General features: G+C 36.5%; 1 protein-coding gene across 1 annotated transcript in view; it reads left to right on the forward strand.

Moving 5' to 3' along the window:
* VCAN (versican) overlaps positions 1-13448 on the forward strand; it is a gene marked incomplete at its 5' end in the record, with an annotated part of 83469 nt that overhangs the window by 17613 nt on the left and 52408 nt on the right. The window contains 3 exons of the mRNA XM_081321118.1: positions 907-1081; positions 1205-1332; positions 7264-7557. Of these exons, the coding sequence (XP_081177244.1) occupies positions 907-1081; positions 1205-1332; positions 7264-7557 (597 nt within the window). The remainder of the gene's footprint in view (positions 1-906; positions 1082-1204; positions 1333-7263; positions 7558-13448) is intronic.

Here is a 13448-nt window from a genome sequence, read left to right on the forward strand (position 1 = left end):
GCAACATTGTGCCGTTGCAAGTGTAGGAGTTACTGTGCTAACAGCAAAATAAACAATGATACAATATACTGTATGGGAAATTCCACAGCAGTACATATATTTCTAACATATATTTGTCTTTTTCTCACAATAAGAACATGGTGGAATCTAGACTCTCCAAATACTGTTAAGAAATCTTAGCCGACTAATAGCAATATAGATTAATTATATACTTATGTGAACATTTTTGGTATCTTCTTTCATTACAGTGAAATGTTATGAGCTAAACCTTCCATTAATTTAGAACTCTTGATGCTTCCTATGTTAAAAATACACTCAAAATAATGATGAAAAATGCAAAAGAAAAGAATGGGATACTTGGTCATATTTTAAAATTCTGATTAAAGCCACAATCTCTATATAAGCGATTTAGCCACTGTTTTGTCCTTTTCAATTTTTTTTTTAAACAGAAGAATAGAAATATGTCTGGAAGATATTTGCTCTACTCTTCACTGCTTTGTTCCTCAGACAAGGACCCAAATAGTTGTTGTCAGACTTTTATATAACTGTAATAATTCTACATGACTCTCATATTCCTTTAGAAGTCTTTTTATCTTGCAGTATAGAATAGAAGGCAAAGAACTGACAATTTATTTTGCATGAAGTCTTCAGTTTTATTTCCATATAGGCCAGAGGCTATTGGAAAAATACAGAACTGTGATGCAAAAAAAAATTGAATAATGATGGTTTCTGTAGCTTGCAGATTTCTAAACTGAGCAAAAGATAGTTATAAAAAATCTTTGTACTGTTAATAGGGGCATAGAATACAATCTGAAAACCTTTCTGAATGCTCTTTCTGACCTCACTGCCTAGGATAATTTAGTTTTAAATAAAAGTTGATGCAATATAAGTTTATTATCTTTGCAGGTGTTGTGTTTCACTATCGTGCGGCTACCAGTAGGTACACTATGAATTTCAAACAGGCTCAGGACACCTGTTTGGAGAATGGTGCTATGATTGCAAATCCTGAACAACTGAAAGCTGCATATGAAGATGGATTTGAGCAATGTGATGCTGGCTGGTTGGCTGATCAAACTGTTAGGTGAGATGATCAAGTGGCTTTTTGATGGTGTATCTAATAGCTTGATTACATTTATGGTAGCAAGATAACATGTTGTTCTCTATTATTCATTTACTTTACTTTATTTCACTTACTGTACTGCAGATATCCTATTAGGCAACCTAGAGCTGGCTGTTATGGGGACATGATGGGAAAAGAAGGAGTCAGATCCTATGGATATCGCCTTCCTAATGAAACTTATGATGTCTATTGCTACGTTGGAAGCATAAATGGTAAGCAACACATTTATTTCTTCTTTCTTTTTAGCACTATGCATTGTGGCTAACAAGTTGTGGAAGTGCTGCATTAGTGTCTGAATACATTAAAGGACAATTAAATTGAAAGTGAACCTTGATACAATTGTCTGTTGATAATTCCTGAGACTAGGAAATGGTGTACAACTTGTGCTGAATGGGGCTACGCTTCCCCTTAAGTAAGTAAAGACTTCAGCCTACTAGACCAGGGGTGTCAAACTCAATTTCATTGGGGGCCGCATCAGCATTGCGGTTGCCCTCAAGGGGCCGGGTGGGTATGGCCAGAGTGGGCATGGCCTACTGGGTGGGCGTGGCTAGAGTGCATATGGCCTACTGGGTGAGCATGGCCAGCTCTACATCGTTCGCATCAAGGGTGCCTATGGGGGCCTGGGCAGGAGTGGGACAGATCTGAGGGTCTCTGGCAGAAGGAGGGTCTTTGGGCCAGGGCCAAGGCAGTGGGGGCCGTTCCCTCACTGTTTCCAGGATGGCTTCACGGGCCGCATGAAACCACTTCGTGGGCCGGATCCGGCCCCCGGGCCTTGTGTTTGACATGTCTGTACTAGACAGTGTGAGTTGCATTGATAAGTGACCAATGTTGGAAATTGCATGGCAGGAATCCTAGCCTGTGGGCTGGGTGCCCCTTGTCTGACCCAAAGTTGCATTGCATTGTTGTTGTTGTTGTTGTTGTTGTTGTTGTTATTATTATTATTATTATTATTATTATTATTATTATTATTATTATTATTATTATTATTATTACAGATATTATTAATGGTTACCTTTCATACTGTTTCAGTCAGAATTCTGCTAGAACCTTTCCAGACACACCTAAGAAACTAATCCTCTGGTAGTTTTTGAATACATTATTGTTACCTTTCCCTTTGTAAAGAATTATAACAAACACTCTTCCAAACATTAGGGGTAAATGCCATCTTTCTACACATAAATATAACATATAACCCATAAGACTGCTCCATAACCAAAACCATTAGTTATCAAGAAAGACTGAAGAAATCCCTCTATTGATAATGAATGTTACATTGCAATTAATTACATTACAACAATATTCATGTTGAGGATGATTACATGAGTATTAAAAGGAGGTAGAATGCTTCATATTGGGAGAAATGATCAGTCAGGAGTGGAAAAAAAATGTTCATATCCATTGAGTAAAGTGAGTTCAATGCCTCAGGAACCAATTTAGGCTCTTGAAATGTCAGCAGATTTTCGATTACTACATTTCATCTACTGTGTTTTTCCTTGGAGCAGGCAGTTGCTATTGGGATTTTCTGCTTCATATCCCAATAAATTGGGCAGCATTGTGTACTATTAAGTTTGAAGTGTATATGTTGTAAAATATTTCTGATCTGCCTCTGCAGCAGAATGCCTTTGATGGATGCCTCCATATGGTTCAAGTTTAATCATGTCCAGTCACTGTGGCAAACGGCACATGAAGCTGTTTGAGATAAGAATATAGCTATTGAAGCTCTGCCTATTCCCATATAAGCTTAAGGTGTTCTTTGAATTTCTTAATTTGTCCCACCCAGAAAAGAGGTTATCATGGAAGGAACATGTGACAGAGCACTTTATTCATGCTATTGACTTCTCAAAGGCTTACTTTGTCTCTTTCCTTGTTTAGTTTTAGATATGGCTTAAAACATGATTTATCTATATATTATCTATATATTTTTAAAATCTCTTGTCTTTTGTAACATTCAGTTGTGCAAAACAGTACATCATAGGGCAACATTTTTTAAATAAAGGTACCTCAAATGGGCTAACTTACAGAATGCATCCCAAATCCAGGACCTATTGCTAATTGAAATTTGGAAAAGTTGAAACCACTTCATTGCTGCTATACTGCAATGATTACTGATTGTAATTTCCAGTGCTATCTGGCAGCTTCCCACATGTTGATGGGGAAACCAGCAGGAAATCTAAACTCTGTTCTGATCACTGACATTACCTGCTGGTTTCTCCCAAGCAAAGTCAGTGGGGAAGCCAGCAGGAAATTGCAACACCAAGCCAGTGGGCAGATAAGTGGCTGCTCCTGGGATGGAGAAGGGAACAAGGAGGTGTGCAAGAAGTGCAGTGAAGGTTGATGGGATAAGAAGCATGGCGGGGATCAGGGAGGATGCACAAGGGTGTGAAGGGTACTCAAGTTGCATGGTGGTCATGGAAGGTGCTTGAAGGTGCAGTGCAAATTGGGAAAGGAGTGTGAGGATGTTGCATGGGTCAGGGAGGGTTCCTGGAGGTGTATGAATGGCTGGTGCAATATAAACACAAAAGAACTCAGGGAAATCCTACTCAAGCAACATTTAACCTTCCCTGCTGGCTTCCCCATTGACTTTTTCCCTGCATGCTCCCCACAAACAATCAGTGGGGAAGAAGCTGAAAATCATTCCCACTCCCATTGCTTTTTGCCTGCCGGTGGTCATTCTGTTGATCTGTTTAGGTAAAAAATATCTATGAAATGATTGCACAATAGAAATGATGATACAAGAGGTCACAGGTTGTCTAGTTTGTAAATCTCTTCTTTTCATTTACTATGCTAATTTGTTCGTTATGATTTATATAGTTTAATTTTTAATATCACCTTTGGGACTATGTTTAGTTTGAGTAGAGATTTTCAAATCATTTTATTATTAATAAAATAAACATTATTTCTGCATACAACAAAATAATTGTATGTCACAGAAAGCATAATTAATCATCTATTTAGAGTTCAGGTTTTTTGGCATGAGAGGGAACAGAGTTTTTTGCTTTGTTGTTCTCCAGGCGAAACATTTGCCAGTGTCCTGCTTTTTTTGGGGGGGGCAGGGGAACAGGAGAAATAATGGCTATGGTTTTGATGATGGTGCAGCTGCTGTTGATAAAAAAAAATCAGATGTCCTTTAAGTTGAATAGTCCAAATATGCACAACAAGAAAATTTTGAAATTCTTAACAATGCTTTGACTTTAGGGAACAGGCAATTAACCTTGATTATGAGCCAAGCCAATAGAAATCACATTGCTGTATATATTCCAAAGAGTGTCTTGGTTTCCATGTCAGAGTTGTTATTGTAAGGCATAGGGAAAGCTAAACTATCTTGCTCCTGGCTCTGTTGTTTACCTTAAAAATTTTGCTGAGTTATTCTCAGGATGGAGCCCAGCTATCAAAACATTGGAGATTACTTTTAACTCTCAAATCCCACTCCCTTCTTTCTAGCTACTTTACATTGCTTCTAATGTTTGTGGCTGTGTCATTCACAAGTTTGCCAGATGGATTTTCTCTATGTTTTCGTGGAACATGTGGGAAAAATACATCTAAGCTGTTTTGTTTGGGAAACTTTCCTTGGCTCTGCAGATACAGTACATTATTCAGCATCTACATTTCTGCAATGGTAATAAATCCCCACATCATTATAGACTGCAGTGCTGAATGCCTTAGTTGATTTTGCTAACATTTATTATAATTTGATGAATTCAATGGAATAGAAGTAAAAGTGCCCAACTTTTCCAAATCAGGTTGTATTTGAAATTTTGGAAAGCCTGTTTCATCACTATCATTTCTGGAAATAGAAAGCTTGACAGGTTCATTTTGTTTTGTAGAATGCTAGCTTCACATTTATTTATTTTTAAATATAAAACAAAGAGAGAACTAGTGGGTCAAATTGAAAACCCAAGAGAATATTTATGAGCAGAAAATACTTGGCAGAATAGCAGTGTAAATATAGTGTTGAAGTTAATGGCATTTTTATTGTTTTATTGAAAAGTGTTACTGTGATTTAGTCATCTGCATAAATAGTATCCTGTTATCAGAGATGTTGAGGATATACTCAGGTGTTCTGGCAGGAAAGCTAGTACTTCTGTCTTCACAGTACATAAACTCTGATCTATACATTGTTTTTTGAAATGACTCCCCCACCCCCACCACCGAATTCAGCCATTCTAACAAGATGTGGATATCTCCAGTCATTTACTCATCTCCAATTATTGGGAAATACTCATCATGATGAATAGAATTTTCAGAAGAAGAGACTGTAAATTGCAAGGACCCTGAGGAATATTGTGCTCCCTTGAAATGATGTCTTTAGGGAAGACTGAATACCTCAGTGCTATGAATTTCAACTAGATTGTTTTCTTTTTTCCCTGTAGGAAGAAATGATAGAAATTAGTTTATATAGAAGAAATTGTATGTGGGACTATTAAGCATTAAATTTGCACATTCATTCATTCCCTAATAATCCTGAACTATTAGGAATTCTTCTTGTTCTTTAAATATGACAAAGATATGATGATCATATTTATAGAATGCCTTTGCTGATTTATGGTTTGCAAAAGGGAAAGACTGCTAAACCAAGAAGCATATACTATCTGAGATCTGACCATAGGAAAGGTGAATGAGTGATACTTGTTGAGGTGCTGCTATTCCAATGCCTGGAAACTATAGGTGGGGAAGAACCAGCTGCAACTCAACCCTAGCAACAGAGTGGCTTTAGTTTTTTGTGCCTGTCCCAAGGTCTCATAATGTGTTAACCTTGATCATTAGTGGGTCCCATTTCCCCAGACGGAGTGCATAATATGGGAGTATTCCAGGACTCTTAACTCCTGCTCAAAGAGCAAGGTGACAGCCATGACCAGAGGGGGCTTTCCCCAGATCCCGTGGGCCAATTGTGCCCTTTTATCCTGTGGAACAGGGAAGTCTGGCTCATGGTTACCAATGCTTTGGTTACTTCTTCATTATATTATAATGTGCTCTATTTGGGGCTGCTCTTGAACACCACCCAGAAGTTTCTCCTGAGAAATGCAGCAGTGCTTGTTTGTTCACATTACGCTGCTTTTTGTGCAACCTGCACTGGTTCCTAGTTCTTTCCAGATGAACTTCAAGGTGTTGGTTATCACCTTTAAAGCCCTACACACAAGATTATTGCAGGAGTACTTCTCCCTAAGGATATCTGCCCATCCCGCCAGGTCATATAGAAGGACATGCTCCAAGTTCCTTCCCTTCAGTGTTGACATCTAGTGGGACCTAGTGTCAACCTCACCAACTAGACCAAATAAGCTAATTCTACTTTATTGTAAAGCTACATTAGCAGAATCTTGCATGGCTGAAAGTACAATTCTGCCCCATCTCCTTTACAACCCAAAAAACTAGAGGTCTCTTCTGAGCTCTTGCCCTACCCAGTAGTCAGTTACAGACTGTACTGTCTCATATCTGACCTATCCCTGGACAGCATTTTTTCGCTTCATCTCCCAACATCTTTTATGTACAATTACATCTTAAGAACCTAGGTTCCTGTGGAACACCCTTCCCCATAGAATCTGGCAGACTCTCATTCTTTCAGCCTTCAGCTAGTTTTCCTCCCAGGTGCTGGAGACAGTGAGATGGAAACTTCATCCTGGGATAGGCTGGATGGTTTGCTGGAGGCATCCAAGGAGGATGGCTGAGGCTTTTAGAGGCTTTTGTTATGAGTTGCCCAGAGTTGTGAAAGATGAGTGGCCATATAGATATTTTATATAAATAAATAGTAAACGAAATGGTTTTTCAGGAATACGGATCAATTAAAAATTTCTCAGGAAAGTTTTCATATTGATTTCTGCAATCAGTGGACCTAAATCAGTGGCCTAAATGGCCCTTTCCAAATTTACATTGTATAATGGTGCAATTTCAACAAGAATTGTTATATACAGAAGCAAATCAGAAGCTCATTCTAACATTGCATTTGTTCCTTCAAACTTGATTTCTGTTTATATACCACTATGCCACGTTGTGCTAAAGGTAAAGTTTATCAGAACAACAAATCAGACCAGTAGTACAAAAATAGCTCAATTTTATTACAGCAATAATGTTAAAAATAACTTTTCCATTTAAATCATTTGTGGCATGCATTCCTCTTTGAAAAAGTTAATTTGTTTTCATTTTTATAGGTGATGTCTTCCATGTAACTTCTCCCAACAAGGTAACATTCAAAGAAGCCCAAACTCTGTGTGAAGAACATGAGGCAGTTCTTGCTTCAGTTGGTGATCTGCATGCTGCCTGGAGAAATGGTTTTGACCAATGTGATTATGGCTGGCTGGCAGATGGCAGTGTGCGCTATCCGGCTTCTGTGGCAAGAATCCAGTGTGGTGGAGGTTTACTTGGAGTACGAACGCTATATCGCTTTGAGAATCAAACTGGCTTTCCTTACCCAGATAGCAAATTTGATGCATATTGTTTTAAACGTAAGGATATTTGATATTTATTTTAAGAATGCATTTCTGCAACACATTTTAATTGTCATATTTATTCTAATTTACTGAGTTTTCTTTCTTGTAATAAAATCAGCTCGTGAATTGTTGCATGCTAACGAAAAGAACTGATGTACTTTTTGTCTATGTTTGGGGAATCTCATCTTTACTTCCCTGATTTCTAGGAAAAACTTTTACATCACTTTTCCACAAATTGAGTACAATTTTCTATGACTAGACTACAGAATAGTAGCTTAGATGAACCTTGTTTTTTTGCATATCCAAGGAAAACCTTAACTGTTTCCAATGACTGTGTAACCTTGTCCAATCTAATGTGCTCCAAATGTGTTGGATTTCAACCACACAATTCTTACTGAAGCTTAGCAGAACTTGGCCACGGATGGGAGCTTGTTTAGAAGGATACAAATTGTTCCTTTCCCCCCCAATAATTTTATTAGAGTTTACAAATACAAAATTTGAAAAAAGTAATACAAGGAAATATGCAAAGATATAAAAAGTAAAAAAAGTGAAAAGAAATGGAAAAAAGATAAATAAAATATGACTCCTTCTCCCTCCAGACAAGTGTAAAAAATTGAGTTAACTTAGTACCTTCCCTAGTACTTCAGTTAAAAAAGCTCTTCTTTCATACCTCACCCCTTATCAATAGTCAAATTACAAAAACACATCATTCCATCCTAATCAGCAAGATTATATTTTAATCTTAAAGAATTCAGTTTTGTAGTCCAAACTTAATCACTTAATCACCTAGCCATACTAATGGTGATTTTGAATACAAACCCAGCTTTTCATCTGCTGTCTTGTTTTCCTATTTTGTTGTTCCTTATCTGCCAAATGGCAAGTAGCTCAAACCTTCAGGAATGCCACCTGCCGTCAACGTCCTCATCTATTTAAAACATGAATGGTATAAATGTGTTCTTGATTCGCCTTCAACCCTTCTATCCTTTGACTTTTTGAGGTGTGGGGTCAGAACCTTGAGCGTATGAACCTGAATAAAACATTGTTAAGAAGCAACTTGATCAAAGGTCTAATGTCCAAAGACAGCATGGTATTTTACATTGGAAGTGGAGCTTTGAAAATGAGTCAAGAGAGCTTTTCTTGGATTGCTGCTGCTGTTAGCTTTGTCCCCATCAAGTATTTTAAAAAAAGAAACTCATTATTATAAAGAATAAATTTGGATTCCTCTGTTGTAAAGAATATATTTAGGATAGAAAACAAAGCACAGTTTATAATTATAGTAATTTAGAAATGGTTAATTGTGGGGTGGGGGAGGGATCGGAGATGTACATTCAGCTGCAGGAAAAAGTAGCTAAGAAAGCTTGCAGCAGTGCTTGGATTATGTAGGATGCATGTTTGTACAGTAAAAATCAAATCTTTTACTGGACCCCTTTATCAGTTATCTTGAAGTAGAAGTTCTTACTTACTCAATCCTTGAGTTACTTGTGTTACGTATGTAGCATAATGTGAGAACCTCAAATTTTAGCTCAGTACCACCAGACTCATATAATGTGTGTCACTATCAGCAAAGTCAGGAAATGATGAAGAGTGCTGATGCAGCAGAAATGAATTAGACCTCCAAGAAATTATCTAGATGATGGTGATCTCTCTGTGAGTCACACAACAAATCTTTAGCAGAAAGGCATCTTTTTAATAAAGAGATATGCACACAATGTCAACCTTTCTGTTAAGTCCAGAAACTTTTTATGAAGTCTATAAATTCTATTTATAGAAAAATAAAGCTTTGGAAAGTAAAAATAATTGTCACTAATTTTCCAGAACATGTAAAAGATCCTAAAATTTAGATGTTCTCCCTGATTGATGGCTGGGGTTCACATGGTTAATGATTTTTTCATAGACAGCTATTTGTTTCCTAGATTATGTTTTTATTTATTCCTCGATAGCAACAGTGATGTTCCCTGTGTCATAATTGTGCAAATGATGTAATTTCATCAAATCAAAATTTGCATAATAACTTCATTTACATAATCATGTCATATCATATGTGATATAATTTTAATCCTTTGTTGTTCTTGCAGGCATTCCCCAGTAAAGATTCTGGATTTATTTTCAGAGCTCTAATTCTCCTTTACCCTTTTTAATAGAAAGCAATTTATTTTATAATGTTTGCATACTGTTCCAATTACACAAGACTAGGTGGTGCAGAGCATATAGACAAAAAGAAAATCCCAATTCTGGGACAGGTCCAATTACTCAATTAATATTTAGTATCCAACCAAACTAATCAACAAATAAACCAATATATTTTACATAGTGAATTGAGACCTGCTGTGCCAAGTTAAGTCCAAGTACACATGTTGGTATTACTTGGTTTTCTGGCTATTTAATGCCCCAAGCAGTTTTTAAAATGGAAACCACAACAATGATGGCAATCATTTTAATAATGAATTTATTTTTACTGACATAACATAGTTCAGTGGTTCTCAACCTGTGGTCCGTGGACCCCTAGGGGGACCATGATGTCACAGGCAGCCCGCAAAGGCTTGAAGTTTTATTATTTCAATCTTAAATTAAGTATTGGGGGGTCTGTGGTGAAAAAAAAGTTGAGAACCACTGACATAGTTTCTAAAATACTAATAATTTGTTTCATGTTTACTGTTGGTTTTAGACTCAGTTCATAAATCCCACTCACTAGATTATTAAAGCTTAGAGAAAATTTTTGTTTTTTATGGCCAGCCAACAACACTGTTCCAGAGGAAGACTTTCTGAATAGTATAGGGTACAATGAAATATATATGTACTACTCATTTTCAGAGCGGTCTTCAGATATCACATTATTTTGGGGCAACATATTATTTAGCTGCAGTCATCAATGTTGCCATCACTGTCTCCCCAGTTGCTTGTTCATGTCCTTTCTCCTTTCTGCTGTCTATGTTTTCCTTTACACATGCTTCTCCCTATCCAACCAATTAAATGATTCATAGTCACTACTCACTCACAAATGCCCATACATGACATATTCAGTAGTTGTGACTACTAGCTTTGCTCTGAGAGAGTTTATGATCAATTATAGAGTGCGTTAGAATGGGTCTTAACAGTAGCCCTACTTTCCTTTTGAAAGGTATGAGCTTAGCTGGAGTTATAGGGATAAGGAGTAAGAATACACCCACACCCACCCACACACCCATTATAAAATATTATATAAAAATATTAGTGATGACAATATCTTGACAGGTGCACTGATAAATGTATGAAATGTTCATCTTTTGACCCAATCACTATATATTATTATTGCCCATTTACAGCTTACAATAAAAACTATTTTCATTTTCAGGAAAACGTTATATACGAAGCTAAGCTAAATCTAATTAGAAACAAATTCTCTGAAGTTGTGCTGGACTATGCAGTTTAAAGTATCTCACATATATATGTGTCCCTCAAAGAATTTTTCTTATGAATATGGAAGCATTAATGAAATAATGGTATAAGACCTTACCAGGGCTACTCATTAATTTTCAATACTGTAAAACAAGATACTACTTTAGAGCAAAATATATTCTTAATGGGCCCTGCTCTATACAAGAGTATTTGATGACACTTCCTTTTTTCTTCTTTAAGAGTAATTCAGTGAAATTAACCATACTCTTTTAACTGAGTTTACAAATTTTCACTGAACTCTACTAAAACAAATCGTGAAATCTAGATGCTGCAATGTAGGATATGTGTCAGAACAGATTAATTGGTATTAGAATAGGCAATCATTTGGGACTGGAGCACATTTAGAATTTAAGAACATGTTGTGGATGTTCCCACAAAATAATTATCTTGGTGTAGAACTGGCTGGTACAGAAAATGGTTGCCATCGTGGGCATGTCTAGTGCCAAAATATATTTATAAGAGAGCAGGTTACTACAGTCTTGTTCTCTTTATATCACATGGAATATTCCTACTCATTCCAGTTTATTTTGGGGGGAGAAGGGAACACTTTTTCAGGCACTTACTGTAGCAATCCATTATTATTTTTTTGTAAGGATGCTCATAAAGTTAAATTTTGCTTTATTTTGCTTAATCTTTTGAATAAGTTTTTTTAAAAAATCAGTTTAGACAATATTCAAGAGTTGTGGTCTCCAGCTCCATAAAATACATAATATAAAAGGGAGCATTTGTGACCAAGTGTTTAGGATATCAGATTATATCAGCAGGACTCAAATTCAGGGCCACCTTCCACCATAGAAGCTTACTGGGTGGCTTTGGGCCAATTGTTTTCTCTCCACATCACCAAGTTTTTGTGGGAAAAATGAGAGGATATCACATTTTGTGTACCACATTAAGTTCCTAAAGGAAATGCAGGACCACTTTTTCCAGTTCCAAAGAATCTCAAAGCAGCTTTTTTCAGGTTGTTAAAAAAGTACATAAATTAGGACAGTCTTTGATGTAACAAATGTTTAGTAAGATAATCTGATTTCTTTCTGCAAACAATCTGGATTTTTTTTATTAGGAACAAGTGTCTCATGTATTGCATCAGAAGAAGCACAAAAAGATATCCCCCAGATCACATGAATTAAGGAATTCAATAATGCAAAACATCTGTACAACAGCAATTGGTTAAAAGTGGTGTAAAACCTTTAAAAAAATTCCTCTAGATCATTTTTTAGACAAAAGGCAGTTTAATTATACTGAATGTCTCCTTTGAGAAGAAACAGCTTTAACCTAAATCCTTTAAAAAAAATCTTACAAATAAAATTCAGCTTCCTGAATGATGCTCATAATGATCATTCAGTACTCGGTAATAATAGTCAAATAAACCTGATTTTTGCAAATTGGCAAAAATCAGTTGAAATCCACCCAAAAATCTGGCTAAACTGGAATAAAAATTTTTCCCTAATGGACATGTAATGTGATATTCTGGATTTTGTTAAACCTATTCATGAATATTAAGTATAAACAAGAATAATAAGGTAAGTTCCAAATATGAAATCCCTGTGGAAAATTAAGTGTACTGTACTGAGAAATTTAACAGGAAAAAATAAAGCAGAAGCTATTGACAGAATTGGGCAATGGTTCTCAACCTTATCAACTTTAAGATATGTGTGGACTTTAAATTCCAGAATTCCCTAACCACCAAGATCGAGAAATATTGGAACAGGGCATTATCCATTTTATATATTTTTATTGCCTGCAGCATCTATGTGGAGGGTGTTCAAAGATAAGATAACCTTTATTGTCATTTTTTTACTGTGGGCACAACGGCACACATCAAAAATGAAATTTGGTTGCCCGCTCTCAAAGTGAAACATACATGACACACACCTAAACATACAATATACAACATATGTATAGACCCACACCCCTACATATACATAACAAATATTTAAACAAATAAATGTCAAATAAATATTAAATACTGTAATAAATATAAAATACTTTCAAAAAAACAAGATGGTGGATGCAGTATTGCAATCCCAAGTTTCATTAATATGACATGCACGTATAAAGGAGTGGGACTTGGATTACAACACCATATCTGTTATTTTTTCCTGCTAAATAGTGTAAAGAGCCTTCTTTAGATAGTTACAAAGTAGTCAGGAAGAAAATTATTTGGCCCTATTTCTTTGCACCCTTTGGTTTTAATTCTTCCTTGGGTTGGCTGTATACAACATGCTATAATTTATATCAGAGTTTCCCCAACTTTTTCGGGTTGGAGGCCCAGAGCTGGGGGAGGAGGGAAAGAGGGGAAGATTTTGTGGGTGGGGCAGGCGCATGTGTACATGTGTCCACTGTGAGTGGCCACAATGTTCACGGTGACTCTTGAGTGAGTGGGGCTGCAAGTGCCCACAACAAAACTTGTGTGAGTAGGTGGTGTGTGCATGGATACCCATGCACCAACTGGGCACTCACATGGCCCGGTG

This window comes from Vipera berus (genome assembly GCF_964194415.1).
Source record: "Vipera berus genome assembly, chromosome: 2".
Lineage (NCBI taxonomy): Eukaryota > Metazoa > Chordata > Lepidosauria > Squamata > Viperidae > Vipera > Vipera berus.